This window comes from Apus apus, chromosome 1 (genome assembly GCF_020740795.1).
Source record: "Apus apus isolate bApuApu2 chromosome 1, bApuApu2.pri.cur, whole genome shotgun sequence".
Taxonomy (NCBI): domain Eukaryota; kingdom Metazoa; phylum Chordata; class Aves; order Apodiformes; family Apodidae; genus Apus; species Apus apus.
In genome coordinates this window covers 53,170,549-53,196,973 of record NC_067282.1, presented here as the reverse complement: position 1 = coordinate 53,196,973, position 26,425 = coordinate 53,170,549, and the positions used below count along the sequence as shown (strand labels likewise).

Sequence of the window (26,425 nt, the reverse complement as noted above, 5' to 3'; positions counted from 1 at the left end):
AAGTTTTATCTTTGCAAGAAGCAGTTACAAGTATTTGGTTTGGACAGAAACAGAAGTTCTCGTTAACAATGAGCTACACAGGTGATGTATCATGTTAACTTAAATAAGACTGTTCAAAAACTTACTGTGATTCACAAATCATGTTTAATAGTTTGCCTAACAGTTGCTTATAGTTACATTTCATTATACACAGGAAAAACTGCCTTCTTGCTTACCAGGAAGAACATCCGTTGCTGTAAACCCTTTCCAGACAACTTACTAAGACTGCCCAGTCTAATGAACTCCTGTGGGAAACAAATACAAAACAAATATGTACTTTCTGCAAAAATAACTATGGTTTTTAATTATGCAAACATAAATATAACTACTTGGTCATAGGTCTGACTAGACTATCAGTCACCAAGACTTTTTTATTTTCTTTATTAAATATTTTAACAATCTTATTTATAGGTTAATTTCTTTCCATTCACAACTGTCTTTAGGATAAACTCTTTCCTAGTCTTTAAGAAAATTCAGCTAAGCAAAATTTTCTTTACTTAAAAACCGATTCCTTCAAACAGCTCCCTCTTTCATCACTTGTGAATGAGTATTTTTCATGTTACAAATGATGCTGAAACTAACAATAAGTTGGCCTGTATGTTAAGAGGTCAGCCACTGCTAAGCTTCTGTTGTGCAGATATGCAGAGGGAGGGGATTCTGCCCCTCTGCTCTGGTGAGGCTGCACCTGGAGTGCTGTGTACAGTTCTGGTGCCCTCAGCACAGGAAAGACATGGAGCTGTTGGAGGGGATCCAGAGAAGGGCCACCAAGATGATCAAAGGGCTGGAGCACGTCTGCTATGAAGACAAGCTAAGAGAGTTGGGGCTGTTCAGCCTGGAGAAGAAAAGGCTCCAGGGAGACCTTATAGCACCTTCCAGTACTTGAAAGGGGCTACAGGAAAGCTGGGGAGGGGCTTTTCACCAGAGAGGGCAGTGATAGGACAAAGGGTAATGGTTTTAAGCTAGAAGAGGAGAGATTTAGATTAGACATCAGGGAGAAATTCTTCACCATGAGGATAGTCAGGCACTGGAATAGGTTGCCCAGGTCGGTTATGGAAGCCCCCTCCCTGGAGGTGTTCAAGGCCAGGCTGGATGAGGCTTGTGCAGCCTGGTGTAGTGGGAGGTGTCCCTGCTCATAGCAGGGAGGTTGGAACCTGAGGATCTTTAAGGTCCCTTCCAACCTTAACCATTCTGTGATTCCATGATTCTATAATTCTACATGGCATGCACAGCCCTTCACAGAGACATCAAATCAGCTCCACAAATCAACACAAGAGGGACACAAAACTGGCAGTGTGCATTACCCTAGTACCACCCACGTCACGTAATACAGCACATTAGCTCAGATCAAACTGTTTAAGACAGTTTAGGGATGGAACTATAGGAAAAGTAGCACATCTGAAACTTTCAAAAAGCCTGGTTTCTTGGGCTTACTGTGAATTATATGCTGTAACTCACCTTTCCACTTCTCTGAAACCCCTGAAAATAACAGTTTTCAGTTGCTCCCTCCAGCTTCTACCAAGAGGTTTCTATTTGTCTATTACAGTCTTTTGAAGGTCATTCTACTCATAAATATGCATGTAAGAGGCATATAACACATCAGAATCACCTGCAGCTTAGTGATAAACTGTTCAGAGGCTCCAGATGCCTTAGGGTTGATGTGATGTATCCAGTCCCTGCACCTGCATCACGTAAGGACTAAGGGGTGGAAAAAGTGGCTAGAGGTGGCTATTCTCGTATCAGGGTAGGTTCATGTTGCCACTGGAAGCTGTTGTTGGCCACCAAAGAATATTAATCATAATTGGTATTTATATAGTACCACCTCATGTTCATTAGCAGGCTAAGCAGCACCACGGCAAGCAGCATGTGAGCACAGAAATCAAGAGCTGCAGGTCACCGCAGGATGTTTTAACATCCAATATAGGAGCCAGCTCAGTGGCAGCAGAGACCCCTGTCTGGGACAACACGAAGAGGAAGGTTTCCTACAGCCTCCTTTAGGACAGCTGAATCACTGGCCTAACATGAGACTTCTCCTCTGAGATGTGGAGTTCAGTCAACTTTGTGACAGTCCCTGGGGCAGGGACTTCAGCTGCTGAGCCAGAAGAGCGGCCAAAGGGCTGGAAGGAACACCATCTTGGGCATGTGCCAGAGAGTAGTGGCCAGTGCTTTTTGCCTTGGCAGGCAAACAACCTCTGCCCCCCCATCTGCCTTTATATTTAACCTCCTAGGAGAGAAAGATTCCTCTGTCTTTAAATAGAACTGGGTAGCAGAAACTACTGATGACAACATTTAATTTCATGTGATACAGAGATGCATGGGCTGTGAAATGTCCTGAGGGGCTTGCCAAGGAAGTAAACAGTCTGTTGATCACTGGAAGGAGGCATGAGCCATGACAGCTGCTTGGGAGACAGGGAAGAGGCAAAGTGAGGAAGCAGGGAACAGCCACAAACTGAGAAATACCCATGCTCAGTGCTGCCTTCCCAATGGCACATCAACTTCAGACTCCTCTTCCTAAATGTTTGAATTCTTAAATGCACTAGCTCCTAGAGAGCTCAGCAAGCTGCCTTCCTGCCATGGCCCCACTGTGGCAGTAGATGTGGACATGGCCCAGCAAGCAGACCCCAGGCTGTGGCTCTGGCTGAGCAGTGGTCTGGCCAGCCTGAGAGGTGCGTCAGGGCTGGGGAACAAGAGATGTTGGTATTTTTATAACACAATTAGAAGTGTTTACTTAAGGCAACACTGTCTCAAAAATTACTGCCTAGCTTTACACGTAGACTAAGGAGACTGCTCGTCCCCAGGGCCAGGAGTTTCAAAGGCAGGCAATGAGGAAGGGCTGAAGGTCTCCTGCACAAATGTCTTACTTTCCCTTGATCTGCTATGCTCTAGCATTGTGGGTTGACAAAAAAATAAAATTAAAGGCAGCAAGAAATGAGGAAATGTGCAATTGCTCCAACTCTGAACACTGTGATAAATATGTCTGTGATAAAGAAATGTCTAAATCTATACATAAGATAAAGCTAATAAAATCAGCAAAAAGGTAATAAAGATGGTTGCTTCTTCTTGCTTTAAAGGCTGTTTTCCATGGTATTACTATGTTTACTGTTCATAATTTTTCACGAGAGAAAAAGGTTCATATGATGAAAGAAAATATCACAGCTGCTCCTAAGAAGCAGGTTTCTGAAGCAAACCTAATGCTTTGAAATTTTATCAGACCTCGATCACAGCTCTGCTACTTACCCTTTCTGGGATCACCAGATTGTCTATGCCTATCAAGTCTTTCTTGAGTTCATGCAGCTTCTGGAAGTTCTCCATCTTTATCATATTGCCATGGAGCTGAGCCACCATTTCAGAAATCTCAGCCAAAGCAGCTAGATGGACAAAACCATAAAATGCTTATTAAAAACTTACAAGAATGTTAAACAAATAAACAAAAAAAGATAGATTTTGCCTGCAGCACCCAGCTCAAGAACACCACCTACCTTGTGTCACCCTTTTTCTTCACAGTGTAAGCCCACAATGGGCAGATTAAAAAATGCAAAACCTCTGATCTTACTGAGGATGGATCTCTAGGGAAAGCTACAAACATGACAAGCACATATGGTATGTTCCCTGTGTTCGCTCCCGACCTCCCAAACTTACTGAACTGCATGTCATAACTGTGTGTTTAATAACCCCCAGTAGATTTCTCTTCCAAGTACTTGTCTAGACTGTGGCATAATGTGTATGTGGAGCAGACCATCTTGAGTGCCACCACATGGCATGTGCAGGACAACCAGGCAGTCAGGCCCAGTCAGCACGGGTTTATGAAAGGCAGGTCCTACTTGGCTAACCTGATCTCCTTCTATGACAAGGTGACCTGCATAGTGGATGAGGGAAAGGCTGTGGATGTTGTCTACCCAGACGTTAGTAAAGCCTTTGACACGGTTTCCCACAGCATTCTCCTGGAGAAACTGGCTGCTCATGGCTTGGATGGGTGCACACTCAAAAACCTGGCTGAATGGCCAGGCCCAAAGCATTGTGGTGAATGCAGTTAAATCCAGCTGACAGTCACAGGTGGTGTTCTCCAGGGCTCAGTGCTGAGGCCAGTCCTCTTCAATATCTTTATCAATGATCTGGGCAAGGGAATCGAGTGCACCTTCAGTAAGTTTGCAGATGACACCAAGCTGGGTGGGATTGTTGATCTGCCTGAGGGCAGGGAGGCTCTGCAGAGGGACCTGGACAGGCTGGACCGATGGGCCAATGGCACAAGTTTCAATAAGGCCAAGTATTTGGTCCTGCCCTTGGGCCACAACAACCCCATGCAATGCTACAGGCTTGGGGCAGAGTGGCTGGAAAGTTGCCCAGAGGAAAAGGACCTGGAGGTGCTGGTTGGCAGCTGGACAAATATGAGCCAGCAGCGTGCCCAGGTGGCCAAGAAGGCCAATGGCATCCTGGCCTGCATCAGGAATAGTGTGTCCAGCAGGAGAAGGGCAGTGATTGTCCTTAGTATCTTTTCTCTCACTTACCTCTCGAATCCCTGAAGTCTATGTGGCTTGGTGGGTAGTATTTGCAAAGCCTCTCCATTATCTGCTTGTAGTGCATAAGCCTGTGTAAAGGCCTGAGGAGGAAGGTGTTGAGAGGCAAGTAGCAGACTTTCTGTAGCTCAAAATCCCTGCAGAAGATCTCCAGCTTGCGAGAGTTCTTGATCCCATTCTCCAACTCCATTAAAATCTCATTGTGCTTCCACAGGTGAATTGTCAGTTGCTTATAGGCACAAAGAAAAGAGCATGTGGTAGAACCATTAGCAATCACTGCGAGACATGACTCAGCTCAGGTCTACTCAAATGAAAAACCAATTAGCACAGCAGTTGGGATTTTGCAAACAAAAAAAACCCCTGTGCAACACAATGATTCTGATATTCCCTTGAAAAAGAGAAATTGCATTACTCATTTGAAGTACACACCCACACCCTCTCAGCATTCCCTGTAAAACAAGAGTACATGAGTAAACAAAACTAGATCTTGTATCAGTGAGAAATCCAAAGGCAAGAAGATGACATGAACATAGCTCATGCAAATGCAGGTGCAGCAGGGAGCTAGGCAGACAGGGAACAAAATGGGATTTTCTAGAAGAATGAAGGGATATAGTTGCCCCAGTTCCCTTAGGTGCTTTTGGGAAACTGAGATACAAGCAACTGGACTTCTAGCTTCTGCTCCCATTATTAATGAGAAGTTGCATCTCCTAGGAATCCACACAAACACAAAAATACAGGTGTTGTCTGACAGAAATGGGTATGTTGAAGTTCTTAATCCTTGGATTATGTCCTCTTCTCCTCTAAGATGATCTCACTGGCAACAGGGGAGTTAAGCACCAGCAAGTCAATGAGTTTTGCATGAAATATGTAACTATTTAGGTCTCAGGATTACAAACAAGTCCCATTTAAAACAATTCAGGAGTTGGTTGTTTGGGTTTTTTTAACAATTAAGACAGGGGCTTCATTTGTCTTTTGTAAAAGGTAAACTGGTTCTTCAGGATGCACAGAGCTTCTCTGAGCAGCCAAATAAAGTCTACCAGTACCTGGTACAAAATTAACCAGCAACAAAAAGCAACTGAATGTGTATGTTTAAGGGACTTGAGAAGGCAGTTTGGCTTTATTGAAAGCCTATGCTGTCTGACACATTTCCAATCAACTGCATCTTTCCTGTGGTTTGTGACACCTTTACCAGAAACGCACCTTCCCTACAGCCAAGCTGCTTCCTCCAGACACTGCATATTCATTTCACAAGTCTGTAATTCAGGCAAAGACACAGCTGACCCTTTGGACTAGTACAGTGGCTGACCATTAATTACTTGCTCTTCTTTCCTATGTTAATTAAATCAGTGTCAGTTTCCAGGTCTTTTAACAGGTCTCATGATAAATATAAAGAGTATTAACTAACTTCATTTTTTCCTGTGCAGTTGTCTTCGAGTCAAACTGGGTTTTGCCTCTTTCCTCCACATATCTGTGCTTATAGCAGTGGCAGATCTCCAATCAAATTAAAATCCTCAAATTAAGAAAATCCTCTAGTGGGAAAGGGAGAATGACAAACATGAAAGCACCCCAACAGGTCTCAGTTACAGTGAGGACTGTACACTGCCTTTAGACTGGTGCCACAGAAGGACCTGCAGGCAGTGAAGGACAGGTAATTTAATGTTAATGAAGCTGAGATGCCAAAAACTGTTGGTGAAAAGGTGCACGCTTCTTAAGAACAGGGATGGAGGCAGAAAAGTTCCTCCCCCCCGTGTTTCTTGCAATGTCTTTGAATTATGTCTTGAAGGGAAAAAGCAGTTCCTGGTAAGTACAAAGCAGAAAGGGTGAAGCTGCCTTACTTGTGACAGAGCTGTCTGTGCTGGGGGCTGCAAATCAAGATTTCTACACTCTCTTTTCCTGATTTGCTGCATAATCACTTGCACTTCACTTAAACTCTCTTCATCTCTCTCTGTCCTTCTAAAAGATAAGCCTAGTGCTAACTAACATCTCAGGAGACCTGTAAAGATTAAACAGCCCTTTCCTCCAGCCAAGGACTCAAGGCTGCTCCATTTACTAACTGCAGAAAGCCAAAGCAGCCATCACCAGGGGAAGATCTACTGGATAGTTTCAAAAGCACTTTGAGATCCACATGCCAAAGGTTCAGTGCCATGTTTTGCCACACACTGACCTGGATGTACAGCTACATAAATAAGGGGAGCTGTATGTTACCCAGCCATACTGTACAAGTCCAAAGGGTTTTCACAGGCTCCTGTGCCTGCCTTCCATCCTGTTTGTTCAGTAACACAGAACATCAAAAATACTACTCCATCCAGACTAAAAACAAGTGCAAAGTCTGCTGAATGTTGCAGCTAGATTTATACTTCATACACATATTTTTGTTTTTAGCTTTAAAGGGAACAAAGGCAATTATTTGCATTTATTCCAAAACCTTTCATCTTAGGTGGCACCGCAGTGCATAAATATGTTTTCCAAATCGAGTAAATATCCAGGTTATGGTCACTACACCTGCAATGTCTTAACACCTACATTTGAATGCACAAGTGGGCACACTCAATGTTTGAATAGTCTATTCAGGCATATTCAGTTTTGTTACCTTATTTGAAAGAAAAAAATATGGAAATTAAGTGTTCCTGAATTTGTGTTCGTTTTTCCTGTATTTGTAGAGGGAATTGACAGTTCAAAATCAGCTAGTAATTCAGAAATCACAGGGCTCAGCAAACACTTGGTACTTCATCAAAGGAAACCTTTACAACATAAGCTTTGATTACAATTGGCAAAAACAGCCAAGAGAGGCAACATCATATGAAAATGAAAAGTACAGTAATTCTAATCTGCGTCAAAGCTTAATAGCTACAGGATCATTCCTACCTTCATATTCTGAATGTTCTTTAGCATAACATCTCCAATTCTTTGGTGATCTCCTTTAACGTGAGCATTAGAGCGGCCTTCCCTGTCAGCAACAGAAATACCACAGACTTCAGTTGTGTAATAAACCCACATAATCACTTCTAACCACAGAGAAGAAGTCAAAAGCTCATTTCTTTTAAATTCCTGACCCCCACACTCCTTCACTCAGGAGCATGTGAGGAATCTTCCTGATGGACATGTAATTCCCAGGTACAGTACACCCTTCATCCACTCCTAACAACAGAGAGGGTAGGCACTTAACAGAAGCATTAGGACCTTCAAAGAAAATTGCAAGCATTTTTAAACACATCAGAGAAGGCTGAAAATGGCTTGAAAAAAAAAGGAAGACATCAAAATCTTGTAACAGTAAGCGGGCTTAGAGCAGAAGGACAATTCTGCTCAGATACAAGAACTGTACCTCTGGACAGGACCTCTGAAAAGCTTTCTGCTTGTGAAAGGGACAGTGAGATTAAAAAAAATACAGAAATACATTTGTCCAGTATCTGCATTTGGCTTATAAGTGTCACATACTGGCAGAGAACTTTCAGTGTGTCATTTTCTGGTATTAAAATGCAAACTGCTCCCCCTTCCACCCAGCCAGCTGCACTTGGGTGGGTGCTCCATTTGGGAGAAATCCAGGTCCTGATGAAAAAGATACTCCTGCTTCAATACCCATGTGTGAGACAGGCAGGGGTAGCACACTCTTGGCTGAATTAAAACATATCTTTTAGAAAACACAGCAGGAAAAAGAATGAATTTAAGAATCTAACTGTCACAGATCTGTTCCAATCAAGTTAGATTTTCTGAAGAAAATCACTAGGAGGGGTGTGGGGAGAAGCACTGTCCCCCTCCCCTTTCCAACTTATAATACTGCATCCAGGTTTCCCCCAGCATGGCTTTTTAGGTGCTGTCCTCAATTTTAAAAACTTGGTTTAACTCCCACGTTTGAGTAGTGAGAGACTTAGGCAAAGAAATGCACTACCCTTGGAAGAGGGTAAAGATATAGTCAAGCTCAAAATGAACCCAAGGATAACAGGATCTCTGTTCTGTGTTACCGATAAATGGATATATTGTTTTTTTCACTCACTTGCAGTAGTTCATAATTTTATGAAAATTCTGCAGTGCAGTGAAGGAATAAGTGGACAACCAGGTGGTAAATCTCTGCCTTCCTTAAGTGCTGGCAATCTAGCCAGAGAGGTCCCACACTCACCAAATCACAGAGGATGCAGCTGTTGCTAGGAGTACATTTTCACGGGTAAGACACACAGAATTTTTTTAAAAATGCATATGGTTAGATGAATAGATGCATATTCAGACTTCTGTTTTGTTTTGTAAAGTTAAACATGGCTATGCTCATGCTGGATAATCTCTCTGCATGCTCTTCTAACTGAGAAACATGCATGACACAGCTTATGAACACTACACAGTGACATCTCCTGCTGCATCCTCCAACAGAGAGACTCAGCTGATAAACAAGGGATTGCTCCGTGTTAAGTTGAACAATACCCAGCAGTTTCACAGGTTGCCTTTAATTATTTCCTATTGTGTTAAATCTCCCGGGCACTCACACACCTATTTCAGCAATAAAATACAATTCTCAACAATATTTTTTTGTTGTTTTTTTTTTTCTGAATCCAAAGGTTACACTGAGTCAGGTATCTGGGTTGTGTCAATGGTAACTTTAATTAGCACTGCCAGTTTTGCAAACGCACATTGCATAAACACTGCTGTAGTGAAAACATCTGCAAGAAATGCTCTGCAAGGAACAGGAGAGATATGTATGGATGTTATAAGACTACAGCCTCCACATTACCTGAGGATAAAAGTTCAATTTCTTTCTCCAGGAAGCCTCTGCCTGTCATGTCGTCTCCCCTCTATGCTATTCCCTGCTTTTACCTTCCCCCATGTCCTACCCACCCAGCAGCTCTCCCCATTGAGATTTCCTCTGAGAGGTCGTAAACAAAACTTTCCAGCCACTGAAGCTCTGCTCCAAGTGGTGCACATCAAAGTGCAAACCAGGTGAAGTCCAAGGCAGTAGCAGTGCACTGGCAGGCTGCAAGGGGCAGTGGCCCCCCACCCGTGCAGCCAGCAAGCTGCATCCCACCCCAAATGGTTCCTGCTGCGCCGCTGCACGCAACCCCAGAAATGTCAAAGCCAGATGAATTTGTGCTGCTGCCAGTAATGAACGTGGTATTTGGTAATTATCTCTAAGGGAATTCTTGCTTTATGTGCTATTCTCTGACTCTCTGGCATTGCCTGGATCCTTTTTGTTTTGTCTCTACATTTGAGTTAATCTAATGGACTTCAGCAGTTTGGTACCTTTCTGATTTACTGCCAAGATGAATATTAAACACATAATTACAGACTGCTATTTCTAACTAGAAAAATTCTTTTCTGCTCTCAAGGCTACATAAAGGTTGGCTGGAATACTTGATGCAAATTTCCTACCAACTACTAGCTAGCTACTTAAAGGCTGACCCAAGCCTACCAAAGTCATAGTGAGTGCTTCCACTGACTTTGTAAATTTCAGCTAATATTTAGTACAGTTGTTCACTGAACAGTCAGGTCCATATTTCCTAAATGTTGACCCCCTGGCCTCTCTTCAGCACAGCCAGCACTGACTGCTTGCACAGCATCTCATCACATCAGTCACATGAAAGCATCAAGAACATTCTCCTTCATTGGCTTTGGCCACAGACTGGTCCAAGGCTTTATATTTTTAAACAGTTTGAGAGCTTTCAAATCTTGCTCTGCATCTTGGCAGAGTGACAAACAGGGAGAGAAGAGGTTTCCTTAAAAGCAACAGCCTCTCTCCAGCTGCTGGCTGAACTGTGGAGAGCTTAATCGTACCCAGAGCCCTCAGCCCAGGCCAGAAGAGAAAACCTGCTCTGCAGCCAGATGGGTACTGCTGGAAGAAATGAAACCCTAACAAACTCCAGAACTGTGATGACCACACATTGCTCCTTGTTCCAGCCATTCTCCCTGCTTTGGTTATTTCCATGCAAATGCTGCATCCACTGGGGATGATGCACATGCATGGAGGCTGTAATGTGGAGCAAACGGGCGGGGGAAGCTGAAGCCAGGCATGAGGAAATATGACATCTTCACAGCTGCCTCCTGAATCCCATCCTCCGCCCCAGCTCTCTCCTGGGAGTTCACAGTAACCCCTATGCTACACTGCCCTCTTTCTCAGCTCTTCAACATGCAAATCCCAAGTAAACAAGAAAAGAAATCCCAAGAAAAGAGCGTCCAAATACAGGTAATACTAAAATGAAAAGCAAACACCTGACCCATCAGATGGTGTCTTACTGCTTCAACAGTCCAAAGCAGAGAAGAGACAGCAGACAACAGCAGCAGAGGGCTCGCCCTGTGGTATATGTTTTGAATAACAGCACTTTACTTATGCGGGCAGAAGAAGCTGCTCATTTGTTGTGCATCGATGGCTAGATTGTTCTTCTTACTCTGTTTTCACGGGTCACTCTGTGAACATGGCATCTATCTGACAGTGACAAGGGACTGAGAGCTCAGTGACTAGGTTCTTACAAATTTTCGCCAGGAGCTGATTATGACCCCCAGTTCCATGCTCCATAGAAGATGTAGGAGCTGGTTTCCCCATACAAAATTGCCCTCACTCCACTGACATTGTGTGGGGAGGTCTAAAAGCCACTGAAAATCATGCTGAATCATGGAGATACTATCCTATAATAAGCTCATTTCCTATTTTTCTCCAAATAGGCCCTTCCTTTTTACAGTAATGCAAGTGCACAATTGCAAGCAAAGAGGAGGAGAACAACTTTTATACCTGATAAAAACTCAGACACTTCCTTACATAAAACTAAAAATGGTCACCAGCTTGACTTGCAGGGACTATGCAAGCAGTGATGTTGGATTTTTGAATGACAAACTTCTCTGTGTACACAATTGAAAAGTGACACTTCACGAGTGGCAGCAGAAGGAAGAGAAATGTGATGGGGATAGTGGGAGGGCAAAGAAGGTGAGAAAGAGATCTCAACAGAGATTTTTTCCACATGTGAACATAAAAGACTCTGATTGCACCTCTTCACTTGCAGCAAAAAAAAAGAAATGAATTGCAGCAGATGATATTTGCAGCATGTGACCTTCTGTTACATGCTCAGGAACAGTATCTCCCTCCTGGCTACTACAGCTTGTCTTTGAACACTTAGACACTTTTGACTTTTTAAGAGCATTATTAACTAAAGTTCTAATATTAAATAAATACCTTAAACATTCCTCATTACCACCGCCCTTCAAATAAGAGCAATGTTTTGTAACTGGAAAAGAAGAGTCAATAAAAGCAAAACACTCTCTCCCTTGCTCACACCCTGCTATTACACAAGTGCCTCCTATTGCCCCGCCCATTCCAGTCAATGCTGCTGCTGCCTTAGCATTAGGTGGTGCACAAAATGCTGCTCAGAGCCTAAGAAATAGGTCTGAAGCCATCAGAGCTTTGCAGAGACCCACCAAGCCTTCGAGGAGCGTGCACACATTTAGAGACTGTGGGCTTTCTACCCCTGTTGTGGAAAAAACAGCAAGCATGTTCCACTAATGCTTGTAAATTGTAAGAGATCAGAGCAGGTGACATCACTGCATGGAAATTGACTGAAAACACAACATTTCAAACCTCTCCGTGGCACCTCCTCAGAGGTGATCCTGGGCACATCCCACATGAGAGCTACAGAGGCAAATGTAATATGGCTCTGGGTATGACTAATAGATCCTGGACAAGCTATTTATCTCCCACATTTTCAAGTTAGTTTGGGTGTAGCATTGCTCTGATCTCCAGAAGGACCCAGAACTAACTTCAGCAATGCAAAATGGACTCTCAGAAGTGAGCGGTATGCACTGGCACCAAGCTCCTCTCCAATGTCCTCGACTCCAGAACCCACACTGCTTGACTCTGAGGTTTTTAATACTATACTTCATGTCTGTACATAAGACAATGACACTTTTGAAACTATCCTGTTCATCCCTCTTCACTGGGCACAAAGAACCAGCTGAAGGCAGATAAGGATTGCTGCCATGTTTATATAAACTTTATTAGACTCCAAGTACTACTTGCCAAAAAAGAAAAAGCTTAAGAAATTAACATTTAGCTTATCTGCCTACACCTCCCTGAGTGCTTTTTATTACAGGTTTTCAAACTGGCTTCCATGAATCCTGATTGAGCCTTCTCCTTTCATATGCTAAGACCTAACAGCTCTTTTTTTTTTTTTTTTTGCAAATTACCAGCCGAACTTTTCTCAGCCACATCTGGCAGTTCTGAGTGGCAGAATTTCTCAGAAGTGCCTGTGAACTGGCAGTCAAATTACTGGCTTTCCTGAGAGAAGATGAGTCTGCCAGCATTTCTGTAAAGTATGCATTGCCTCTTCTTCCTAGCACATGGGTAAGGCCCAAACCCCAGATTCACACCATGTGACAGGGCTTCCTAGGGCAGAAATGGCTATCCTGGCTTGCCCTAGCATTGTTCTCTGCAGTGCTTAGCAGTTGAAGAAGGAAGGAAATTTATGGTTCTCCATTTGCCACCTTCTGTCAGAATTTACAGAAACCAGCTTGGAAATTTGTAATACATTTAAAGAGGTGTGGGAAGATGAGCTCAATTTTTTTTTGGCTGGAAAATGGTGCTTGTGGCTCAAACAAACAGTGAATCAAATAGCTTAGATAAATGAAGGAGCAAAACCTAATTGACTGCTCAGATTCAACTGGCCAGATGTTCATGGAGCACATCATGCTCTGCCTGCACTGCCCACACCTCTTCCTCCTTGCCACAGAATCTCCCAGACTCTGGGAAACAGAAGCCAGCTATAAGTCACTGAGATATGCCTCCCATGTGTCCTTCCAGCAAAAAGAGCTGGAAACTCCTGGCCTTGCTCCCAAAGCCTGAGGAGAAATGTGGATGATTCCTGCTAGCCAGGACCAGGACCTGGGTGCCTGACTGCTGGATGCACCTATCCTGGCCCTTGCTAACAGGACAACCTGACATGCACTGTCCTCTGTCCCATCTGAGGCAGCTTCCAGTTCTTTTTCCCCTTCTGTTCCTCCCTTGCTGCAGGAGGGGGTAGAGTCCCATGTCTGCCTGCCTTCACTAAAGGTCATCCTTCCTCTCCTCAAACCCACAGAACTTCTAGTAGGATATTTTCACTTGGTCCCAGGAACATGGTCAGTCTCATGAACAGAAAAGGATCAGCACAGTCAGAGCAAATGATGGGATTCAGGGGCTGCTTCACTGATCCAGCAACAGCACAGGCAGGGCAGAAACATCAACCAGAACATGGTATGGCTGATCTTAGGATGCTGTGAAATAAAACCACCAGGAATCTGCACAGCTGCATGGCCAGAAAGAAACTCGGACTGTGAAAAATGCAGCAACTTGTTGGCTATTGGTGTCAGCATCAATTTCACAGCTTGTTAAAAAACTTCTCCCTATGTACTAGACATTGAGATCTGCTGCTCTGAGGAAACACAGTACTAAGGAGAAAAATGGGTGAATTGTGTAAAGAAACAAATCAGACCCATAACTGGGTGAAAAGGATACCAGCTTTGTTCAGTAGCAGTCTCTCTCTTGACAGCAGATTCAAGCAGTTCAGGAGTCTTCAAGCAAGCCAGAAATGCTTTTAATAACATGCACAAACTGAGCTTCTTCAAGCCAAATACTAAAATCTATAGATACTTTAAAAATTAAAAGCACAAAGCCATCTAACAGTTGTAACACATGATCCTACCCTGGCCTTGCTCTCCTCACAGCTCTTCAGCAGTGCATCAGCTTGAACAGGATTGAAGTCCTAAGAGACCAAGAATGATCTCCTGAAAGAGCTTCCAACACTCAGCACAAAGGTTCAAAACAAACCTTAGACAAACACACCTATGTCTAAGCAGAGTGAGCAGCCTGAACTGCACTTTAACTTGATAAAACACATCACCCTGCTCACTGGGGGAACACAGATAACTGCTTGCAGGAGGCCCTTCTCTCAGACAAGCTCCCACAACACACCTGGAAGCTAGGGGTTCCATTAGCTTGATGAAGTCCACAACCCTTTCATTCAAAGGTCCTTTTTTCATAGGACATGCCACCCCCTGAAGAATGCAGAGCATGCTCATGTCTCAGGAGGAGCATCCCAGCTTCCTCCCCCCTTTGCTTAGCTGGAAATTTAGAAGAGCTGACACAGAAGAGTCATTTATAAATGAGCTGTCTTGAATCCTGCCCACATCTGCCTGCAGCAGGGCCTACAGCTCAGCCAGGCCCACCAAGAGAAGCAGCTGATGCAAAGGCTCTGTGCTGTGGTGGTGAATACAGCCCCACTGGCTTAAAACCACCCAGGGCCAAAGACAGAGGCACCATCATGGCAGTACAGACATCAAGCTAAGTGACCTTGACCACACTGCTGAAGAGATTCCCTACCATATTGCCACTGGCTGCTTCCTCTACATGCTGAGAGGCTGCTTATTTTTGTCACTCACCGTTTAATTAAGCAGTCGTCTCAATAGGATAGTTCATGGCTTGCAGCTTATCTCAGCATCTGCAGCATCATACAAAACCACCAACACCTCCAAAATAAAACCTGACAGCAAATCCACCCCCCTTCCTAGGGCAAGTAATCAAATCTTCCAGGACTTTCAAACCAAACACCATCTACAACAGTGGTATTACATTAGGTAAACCCATGCTGCTGGCTGCAAACTGAATGCAGACCAGGGGCAGAAGCGTGACTGCATTTCTGTCAAATGAATCAGAGCAGCTGACAAAATCCCCAGTGGCTTTAGGCTGTGGAAGGACATGCAATAGCAGAGATGAAGCCAGAATAAGGTGCCCAGCTGGGACACAGTTACCTCAGCAGAATATTTTTAAACAAATTTGGCTTGCAAAGTAACTTCATAGCAGATCAGCACTTTATATCATAGAGTAACCGCTGCTTAAATATGATATTAGGAGGCTTACACTGAGGTTTACTGCTCTGTGAAACCATAGCCTTAGGACACAATGAAAAACTGGAAAACATAAGGCTTACTCTGCTCTGAAAGAAGCTAACTGAATAGGAGAAACAAAATAAAACCATGGAAAGTCTACAAGCCTATATAGTGTTTCTTTCTTTTAACACACCTCCCCCACTTGCTACAATGCCACCTTTCCACAGCAGGCTGTTGCTGTAGTAACATCCAGGTTTTGAAAAACACCATACCTAAACAGGAGGCTGACATCCACCTGTAATGCCAGCAGCATTCAGTAGATATGGGGGAATCTCTATTTCAACATGTACCCCAGGAACCAGCACCCAGCAAGCTCACTAGATTAGATTGTCTGACAGACTGCAGAACTTGGCCCTCTACCAACTGCATAAATTTTCCTTTTCTCACCATGCATCCTTAACCCCAACTACTTTTAATCTTACACTGTGGCTGGAGAAACAATCACTATTTGATAACATTTGAAGAAGCTTTTTTGGAGTACCTGCAATAAATGTTCCTCACTGGAAAGCAATTAACACCAGTAAGAATCCAGACTGGATTAATACAGTAGCAGATCAATGAAAAAAAGGGAGATACAGGCAGAGTTGCACAGTGTCTACGGAGTAACACTGTGTCAACCATGAGTCACAGAGAGACCTGGGTGAGGATGTCAGCTATAAGAGGCAGTATAACATTCCCCTATTCCCAGAACATACCCGCTACCTCTGGAACTGTGTGGGGTGGGTCTGGATAGCACTAGTGTGCAATGTGTTGTGCTCTCTTTCAACGACCTCGCTCATCACACCACAAACAAGAACTAAACTCACACACTCTTAACGCTATGATTTGCTTCTCTTTTGATTAATTAGTTAAAACAGTATTAAACTGATCAGCACTCATCGTGTCTGCCTGCTCTGCTTTCATATGATTTTCCATTGTCACTCTTCTACACTGAGAAGAAGCTGGGCTCCCAGCACTGAAGATAAACTACCAAAAAATGTGAACACAGAGCAAGACAATCTAGTTCAGACAGGTCTAATCAGAGCCAGAAGAGGGCTTCTGTGTGCTGCTTCTGCTCAGTTATCAGTGGCCAAACGAACTAAGGGTCCTGCCAGGACAGAACTGCTCACTTCACAGCTATTTCACAAAAATGCCATGGTTTACTGTCACTATTATGCTAAGAATAGATAATTTTTAAGACCAATGTCCTCTTTGAACACTGTCAGTTCGTAGAGTGCACTGTAGACCCTGAGAGTGTGAAAGCTGTGGTGCTGCAGAATGGGAAGCTGGCCTCTGAAACACCCCCCAGCCATTTGACAGAAACAGGACTTGGCCCTTCACTGGTCCCTCTTTACTACTGATAAGCCTTGCTTGCACCATGTTTTTCAGAAGAGTCATCATAAAGAAACACTGCCATTTGGCAAGAGAAAGCATCATCCAGAATTACGACCTCATTTGTGTGTGTCTGTACCTGCCTGAGATACACAAATGACAGTTTGTCAAGGAAACATGAACGACGCACGATTCAATATGCCCAGTCTCCTAATAACCAACATCTGTGCCTTTCACAAGTGAATCACTACAGCAGATCACAAAGAGTGAAAAGTGAATTGCAAAAAATTACAAACTGCATGAAATAACACAGATAAATAACAAACAGTCTTACCACAGAGCAAGTCTCTGCTCAATTTCCTTGAGAAAACCAGTGTGAAATTTGTGCAAAGGTTCGAAGTTGGAGAAAATGAGATTTTTCAGTGTTTCAGGCATGCAATCCTCTTTACTCACTGCACTCTGAAACCACTACAAAGAAAAAAGAAGGAAATTTATCAGGGGGGGTGGAATGCAGCAGATATGATAATTTGCTGTCTTTATACCTCTAACCCAAATACAGATAACCCAGTAAGGACCTTATTTAGCTGGCAATAGGAATACAACCCCGGCTACCCCTGAAACTCCTACATGCTGAACTGGTGCTCTTATGAGCAGTAAGGCCTTGCATGGTTAAAAAAAACAACTCCCTTCCCCTTGGCCATCACTGATCAAATCTTGAAAAATTCAAGCCCAAACTGGTTGGTCAATACAAACTGAATTTGCAAACATTGTAGGTGCAAGAATATTCCAATACTTCACAGAATCACAGAATCTTAGGGGTTGGAAGGGACCTCAAAAGATCATCTAGTCCAACCCCCCTGCCAGGCAGGATCACCTAGAGTACATCACACAGGAACGTGTCCAGGCGGGTTTTGAATGTCTCCAGCCAAGGAGACTCCACAACCTCTCTGGGCAGCCTGTTCCAGTGCTCTGTCCCTCTCACAGTAAAGAAGTTTTTTCTGATGTTTATGTGGAACCTCCTATGTTCCAGTTTGCACCCATTGCCCCTTGTCCTATCACTAGACATCACTGAAAAAAGCCTGGCTGCCTCCTCCAGACACTTGCCCTTAACATATTTGTAAACATTGATGAGGTCACCCCTCAGTGTCCTCTTCTCCAAGCTAAAGAGACCCAGCTCCCTCAGCCTTTCCTCATAAGGGAGATGTTCCACTCCCCCAGTCATCTTTGTGGCTCTGCACTGGACTCTTTCAAGCAGTTCCCTGTCCTTCCTGAACTGAGGGGCCCAGAACTGAACACAATATTCCAGATGCAGCCTCACCAAAGCAGAATAGAGGGGGAGGATAACCTCTCTTGACCTACTAATCACACCCTTTCTAATACACCCCAGGATGCCATTGGCCTTCTTGGCCACAAGGACACATTGCTGGCTCATGGTCATCCCTCCTGTCCACCAGGATCCCCAGGTCCCTTTCTCCTACACTGCTCTCCAGCAGGTCAGCCCCCAGCCTATACTGGTACATGGAGTTTTTCTTCCCCAAATGCAAAACTCTACACTTGTCCTTGTTGAATTTCATCAAGTTTCTCCCCACCCAACTCTCCAGCCTGTCTAGGTCTCACTGAATGGCAGCACAGCCTTCTGGTGTGTCAGCCACTCCTCCCAGTTTAGTGTCATCAGCAAACTTGCTGAGGGCACACTCTGTTCCCTCATCCAGGTCGTTGATGATAACATTGAATAGTACTGGTCCCAGTACCGACCCCTAAGGGACTCCAGTAGTCACAGACCTCCAACTAGATTCTGTCCCATTGACCACAACTCTCTGACTTCTTCCTTTCAACCAGTCCATGATCCACCTCACTACCTGATCACCAAGAGCACACTTCCTCAGTTTATCTATAAGGATACTTGCAACTCTTGCACAAACGCCCCAGTGAAAACACAAAATATTCTCTGCATTTTCTTGTGCTGAGTTCTGTCTGAAATCCCTTTGACAGGAGCTGGTACAGTAAGTACTCGAGCCCATGTTGCTGTGTGTGGATAGGGAACATTATGCATTTTGCAAAGTGAAGGATGGTACTTCGCACTTACAAAACAAGATGCTAGTAACAGAAATTGGGAGGATCAGTGCCAAACACTGTCAAGACTCCAACAGGCTCCTGCTCAGTTTTGCTCTGTATTCTTTTTATTTCACTCCAGTAGACACAGGGGTGATGTAAAGCCCTAGGACTCAGGGCCTTGCCAAGCTGGCACAGACTGTTATCTTTAACATGATAACACTGCTCCTTCCCCGCTGCCCTGAGAGGTTCCAGTTATCTATGGCTGATTTCCAGCAATGCCTAGAAGGCTGCTAGGACCACATAAGGCTGTTACAGCAGTCCTGATTGACACTGCATCAGCTGGACCTGACTCAGATTTGGCATAGAGACCCCTCCCAAGCCTCCCTCTCCCCTGCTTTATCCCTGCACTGAGCAAAGCTAAGGTTGAAGAACTGTGCCCCTACCAAGTTTCAAATTTCATGCATGACACTCATTCCTTCTACCTCTTCCAATGATGCTGGTTACTTTTTCACTACCAGTGGCCTCTTGGGCCAGTCACCTGTGGGGCACAGCTAATGAGCCTGATAAGCTCAGAAACAGTTGCACACCTCTTGGTGGCACCACAAATTCAAATTTGCCTCCCACAAGAATAAAGGCCAGGGTGGGAAATGGGGTTTAGCTCTGAAGAGCTAAAACTTCCTGTTTCTGCAGCCGCTGGGCGAAAGACGAAGATGAGAACAGCCTATCTGCTGATGAGACTGCAGCAATGACCACTACAGAACCTCGCCTCTTCCCTTGTTGGCCTGGCTTCCCCAGAAAGCCAGGGTAAGTAGGCAGTGGAGCCACAGCTGTCTTGCTGCCTGTAACACCCATGCTGCTCCAGGCTGTATTGGCTATGCCTAAGCTGGCATCAGATCAACTGCGTCTGCCATGTGGGCTCCTGGAACAGATTAGAAACTTGAAAAAAAAGGGCTTTCTCCCTTGTTCCCAGCTGGTACCAACAGACTCTTCCCTGCAGCAAGTCCTCCTTACCACAACACTCAACTCAGGAGGTGGCAATATACCTCACAGAGTTTCACTCACTGGGCAATTAAAGGGGCGGGAGGTCTGGAGCTGGCAGTGCTGCTGAAATACCAGAGGTTTTGGATCCAGTGCCCTTTTACAGGCAATTGTTATTTAGGGCCAGATCTTGAGCGCACTACTCCTGGAAGTTAAACAAGACTCTTGGTGTGTCTGCAAAGAAGGAAGGCACATATTTGCCTTGGTGATTTTAACAATCACACTCCGATCAAATGCTACAAATTAATGACTCGTTTAACAGACCGTTTCACTTACTGAAAAATCAGAATTCAAACAGGTACTCCACAGTATTTCATGTAGAATGGAGAGCATTTAATCCAGTAGAATACATTTATATGTTCCCCAAGGGAGCTACTTCAGTTTTAAGAGAAGGCATTGAAAACCCAGACATTTTTAGTAATTACAACCACAAAGCATGAGAGCAAGAAAAAAACCTGAACTGTGTCCCAGGTTCCTCAACCTGATACAGTTTCATAGTGCATGTTACTAACCACAGTGCAAACCTCTACCTTCTGCTTTTCGAGTTATTTCCTCCCCAGAGCTGTACTCCTGTGCAGTGCAGAGAATACCTACAGAGCAGAACACAGCAGTAGCATGGAACAGCTAAGATGTTAAATGGAGCAGATGAAATACTACTGCTCACTAGAGCTTCACGTTTCATGGGTAACGCTCAAGCAAACATACCGATGTGATGACTTCAAGGTCCTTCAGGTATGTTCGTTCTGTGGTCGCTACTTCTTTAGCAATGAAGTAAGCTTTCTCAGTTGGGAATCTCTGCAAATTGCAAACACATTAGGTCTTCATCTGCTTTTATGGAGCTGCTTTCTGCAGGAAAAAAAACTGCAGACAACAATCACCAAGAGAGTTACAAACTAATGGCCCTTGTTTGTGGTTACTGTGACTCACGCACCAAACCCCAAAGCCCTGAAAAAATTCTTCCTTGCAAAATCAAGAGAACAAGCAGTTTCTATGGGTTCTTGAGAGACTTTTTTTCTGCCAAGGTGATTTCTACAGCTTTGGGGTGCTGATATTTGTTTCAACTCGTTCCACACATACAGAGCAGGACATATTCTGAAGTTCACAAGGAAATTCTTTGCAGGCTAGATAACCATTTGAATAACATTTGACAAATACCAAATGTGACAATATGACAAAAACACTGTCTGATTATTATAAGTTTAACTGTGAATATAAGAATCCACAGTAAAAATAACAGCATAAAAAAAATGAAATCCATACAAGTTTACCAGTGTGGCTGGACAATGTAGAAGAGGAAAAGAATTTTTGGGTAAGCTATAGATTTCAAACGTCAGGGAAAAAACCCCAAATCCCCCTGTGTTATCTAAGAGGCAAAAGAGGTTTTGACCTCTTAATTCTGAAGAGCCAAAGGATCCAAATTGCTTGGTGTTGCTCAGGAAGCAAACAGCAAGACCTCCACATAGATCTGTTGCTTCTATGTTCCCTTCCTGAAGATCAATGATGCAGAGGATGCACTAGAAAGGGGGAGGCTGCCTGAGATTTTCCTAGTCAGGATACAGCCCCATAGGAACCTTCATCAGCTGGTATAAGTTGGTCACTGGCTGTTGGAACTTGGACTGACAAAGAGAATTATGAGTCTATTAACGGCTTCTTGGTTTTTCTTCTTCTCAGATTTCTCTGACATATCTTGCTAACTATGAACAGTGGGAAAAGAGATCTTCCTTACACATGCTCCCACTTTCCACCAAAGCCATCCAAGCTCCTACCTTCTTCCTCCTGAGATGCTCCAAGCTCAGTAGAGAAAGCAGGTGACAGAAGGTGCCCTGCAGCAGAGGAGTGATGAGCCAGCAGACACCCAGATCACCCTGGCTCAGAGAGAATCACTTCTGTCTTCAAAAAGCAGTTTTGGATGTGATGCTCCCTCATGGCTTTGCTGCGATGATGGGGCTGAGCCAAACATGCCCAGCTGAACATTGCAGGTTGTGGCTCCCACAACCAAATGCTCCCAGTGGTGCTCCCAGCACAGACTGAAGAGCCTGGGCTGGACACTCCTGCACAGGCTCAGTGCTGTTTCTTTTCTTTCTCCCACCTGGAAATTTCCCCTCCAGTAATACAGTGGAGTTGACTGTTTTGTTACAACAAACCACCACAATAAAACAAGGTAGATTTCTAGGAGATCCTGTCAAAACAAGCTCTTAAGGTTGAAATGACCAGATTTACCTCACATTAACCTTAGGGACACAGAGCTACCTATCTTCTCTCTGCTGCTTAAAGAGGAACTAAAGCCCCTGTTCAGGAGGATGAATCCAGGGCACTGAGCCCTCAGCAACAGCAGTTCTATGCTTCTGGCCCGACTCACTCCAAACTGTTGAGTTTGGCCTGAGGACAGCAGATACCAAGTGACCTAACTCAAGTTATGTGTGCAAATCTGTGATGAGGAACATGCAGGGGGTGTAGATATTAGTCACTTTGACAAACAGCAGTAGTTGCAACACAACAAGGAAAAGAGGCAAGGCCAACTGCCTCTGCCTTACCTTTCTTTTGACCTCTTCCTCATCATCAGTCCTGATGCATGATGGGTCATTCAGCAAAGGGCTGATCAAGGGAGATGACTGCTTGGCATCAGGGCTCAAGTTTGGAGATAAAGACATATTTGCTACCGATGGTCCTCCTTGGGAATTGATGGAAAGCTCTGAAAGGTGAGGGCTGCCAGTCAGAGAACCTGCTAAATAAATGGTAAAAGAGAAATCAATTAGGACAGGCTTTCCCTACAGAATACCACAAAGAGCTACAACCCTAAGTTGCAGCATGTGAAATTACACTACAAGACACAGCCATTAGGGTCCTCAAACTAGTCCAAAAGGACTTGAGGCCAGAGGAACTGCATCTACTTGCATTAACCAAGGAATTTGACTATTCTTTTAAGTGATGAAACTGGCTGAAGTTAGTGTCTCTGTAGGGAAGGGACCAAGGCATACAGGACTGAGCTGCAATATTTACTGCTAAACATCAAATGAATAGCGATTTTTTTACCATTCTATGAAAGAGAATAAATAAATCAATGTGGAAGTCACTCTAGAGTGTCATTGTTTCTAGTAAAGTAGAACTTGAAGAACTCAAATCAGTACTTCATAGGGAGCTACAGGACACAAGTTGAAACAAATTTATCTAGTGGAAGTCTAGAGAAAATGAAACAGCGACTTTCTACAACAGCGTTGTTGCTAATACCAGTCAGATCTAACACGAAGGGAGACAACTACTAGTTCCCCAATTTCTACACATAACACAAGTATGTATATTATACCTTGTAGGTCTTTCCATGCTCCTCTGATTGTTTGGGATGGAAATGCTAGCATTACATTTACATAAGAAAAGCAAAACTTTTAATGTACAAAGCTTGACAACTTTAGATTATGACAAATATGAACTCCCATTTAGTTTTGGATTAAAAATATTAAAGAATTAGACAATTAATTACACTTCCATGGACTCATATACACTACATTAAATATTACTGAAATTTGCATTTTGTCTTCTGGGAGGCAGCCAGACTACTGACAGTACAAAGAATCTGCCAAAAATGCCCAATGTTCTTCCAGTTATTCTCTCCTCCAAACCTTTGAAAATCTGAACCTGTTTTAGAAGATTTATCCACCATGTGGAAGAACATGTACAGTCTGTACTCTTTTGGCATCATACAATAAATCCAACCAAAAAAATGTGACAAGCTCTTGATTACCAGAGCTAATAAGCTGTCTTGGTTTAAATGTAAAAAACATACATCACTGTATATAATTAAGGTAAAATACATTTTACTATCATCTGTTTACGTCCTCCCTAGGTATGTGCTCCTGTTGCTACAATGCCACTGAGATACTTCAGTAAACAGGGGCACCAAAAAATATAATTAGGTGAGTAGAAAAACCTATTTATTTTCTGGAAGAACTCAAGATTTTTTTCTAGAACATGAATGTTTTCCAGTTCCAAACCATTTCATGTTTATATGCCAGTCCTTTGAAATGAGAGGGAAAAGAACAATACAGTTATCAGTTTACGTAATCATGACAGTTATGTAGCCTATTATAAATCAAAGTCAAAGCAGTATTTGTCTGAAATAAAGGTCTGTTATTATTACAGCTAGCAAGAAAGGATTTACCAAGTTTCACACTAAATCAATGTTCAGTGAAATCTGAGAAAATGCCACGGCTTGTTACACAAATGTCAATTTTATTGACACTAGCACACAACTGTATACAGTGTTTTCAAAATAAATGGAATTCATCATTGAGAAATAGTGAAATAGATTAATAGCAAGGCTGCAAGGTTAAAAGTACTTTAGTCTACATTACAAAAGACATAAGAAAAATGGTATCACCTCAAACCTGGAAACAAAGAAATTCTGGCACTATGCCTGTCATATGACAGTGAATAAATGATTTGCACCTCTGTGAGAAGTTCACAGGCATTATAGTCTAAAAGTTAAGTAGCACCTATTTGTGATAGATAGATACAGATATATTGACATACCTACCTACCTCTTTATAATCCTAGATCTAACTTCTGCTGTACTGGAATGTTTATCAGTACAACTCAAGTATTTTAAACTATAAAAGATCAAATGGACAATGAATTAAAAAGACTTCCTAACCTACACTTGGAAGACACAACTCGGGAAAAGTATTACGGAAAGTATCACAAAAAAGGTGCCTGGTGGCTCACAGCATTGAGAGTACACCCCATTGATCAATGACTTGCACATCAATACATCACTGACATTCTCAAAGTTATTTTGCAGCAAGCTGAAATGCTACATCCTCCTTTTTGGTCTCAGTGTGGACATCAGCACTGACCAAATCCAGCCACCACCACATACAAGCAACTGCTCAGTTAGACCTCAGGTGCCAATATGCTGAAAAAGTGAAAGTTAAAGCTAGGTGTAAGAAAGTGGCTATATTACAAAAGGGTCTTAAAATGCTGTTATGTTAGCACATTCTGGGGGCTAATAACAGACAACACAGCCATAAAGACCAACACATTTGCTGTTGTTCTGGTACAGGTGGGAAACAAACTCATTCTGCTGTGAGAAAGTCAGTAAGTCATGAAGAAGTGAAAATGGAAGATTTTCTCTCCCATCGCCAATCCATCAGGACATGTGTCATGCTGATGGGTCATGGCAATGCTGCAACTTTCTCTTTTTCATGGCAGTGAGGAACAAATAACCTGCATGAATCAAATGGTCTTCCCTCAGTGTTTCATCTGACCTCCTGCCACAGAAAGTATATTCATACAGGCTTCACTCATCAGCTACATACTGCAGAATATACACAGAAGGGATCAAACCCTATTTACAAGGTACTGAAATTACTCACATTTTGCCCTAAAGGATTCATTGATTGACAGGCAATTATTAGCATGTCAGTTGCCAGACAGTACTGCATAGCACATCAGAGACTTAAAAGGCTTGTGGCTAGTAACGTGGAATTGCCTTTGTTCATACTTCAAGTGGTTTTTATTTAGGTTCAGGCTTGGGCCATCTTGCAGATACAACAGAGCCACATATATACAGACAAACTAAGAGACAAATTTATCTAAGGATTGCTTGAGCACATACTAATGATATCCTTGGTGGAGTGGGCAGAAATAAAGCATGTGCTTCACTTATTTTCTGAGCTTGATGTTTAAGAAGAGAAGCAAACACTGCTTTACGACAGCAGCAAATAATGAAAATGCATATGCCAGATAAGCCCATCAATGCCAGAACACAGGGAGCGGTTCTTAGCTCCTCTGAGCTAGTTTACACCTCAGACACTGGGGAAAGGTGGTGCAGTAAGGCAGGTGATTAAAAAAGTAAACCTTGATTGAGAGCTATCCTGAAAAAAAATCTAGAAAACAACAATGGTGTTTTACACAGCCCCAGGACATGAAACTATGGGTTATCATCCTAAGTATTACACGTGTCTCAGATAACCCCTCCTCAACATACATGTTCCACATGCTAAGTAAAATGAAGCCAGTGGTTAAAATCAAATACTTAATAGCTGTACCTCTGTCAAAACCCACATCACAGTTGCTTGCTGCAATTTGGTGGTAGGAAGGCATGGGAGTGGTAGGAAGACATGGGTGCCCAGCTGGAGAGGGACAAGCTGGACCCTGTGCTTGGCTGGCTGGCCATGCCCCATCCCACCAGAGGTACCTGCTTTATCCTAGGCTCATGCACAGATATTAACCCATAGGGACTGGTGCTGAGGCTGATGCCTATGGAGATTTGGGCTGGCTGAGCTATACTGCTTTAAAACATGCCCACTACCAGGATGAAACAGTTCAGCACCTTCCCTTAATGAATAAAATCCCTCCTAGAGGTCAATTCAAATCACAGGTAAGCAGAACTGCCTGCTGTCTCTTTCACTGTTGACTACATAGACAGCATAAAATGACCTGAAAACCCTAGTCCCTGACTGAATTGACCTGAAAACTTGTCCCCAGGTAGAGACTTTAACCTAACATGGGAGGACCCTCCTCTTTGTGAGGAAGATAAATGGGACTCATGTATCCTAAAGATACTCCTCCTCTACTCCTTTTCTCCT

General features: G+C 43.4%; 1 protein-coding gene across 5 annotated transcripts in view; it reads right to left on the bottom strand.

Annotated features, from left to right (window-relative positions):
* The window catches only part of FARP1 (FERM, ARH/RhoGEF and pleckstrin domain protein 1), a 210,041-nt gene that overhangs the window by 9,466 nt on the left and 174,150 nt on the right, over positions 1-26,425 (bottom strand). For 3 of the 5 annotated variants that reach the window (XM_051619982.1, XM_051619945.1, XM_051619963.1), the window contains exons 14-20: positions 22,376-22,566; positions 20,547-20,636; positions 17,083-17,216; positions 7,416-7,497; positions 4,542-4,779; positions 3,274-3,404; positions 216-284 (exon numbers count right to left, since the gene is read on the bottom strand). In XM_051619982.1, the coding sequence (XP_051475942.1) occupies positions 216-284; positions 3,274-3,404; positions 4,542-4,779; positions 7,416-7,497; positions 17,083-17,216; positions 20,547-20,636; positions 22,376-22,566 (935 nt within the window). The remainder of the gene's footprint in view (positions 1-215; positions 285-3,273; positions 3,405-4,541; positions 4,780-7,415; positions 7,498-17,082; positions 17,217-20,546; positions 20,637-22,375; positions 22,567-26,425) is intronic. The other 2 variants (XM_051619954.1, XM_051619974.1) reach the window with 1 other exon arrangement.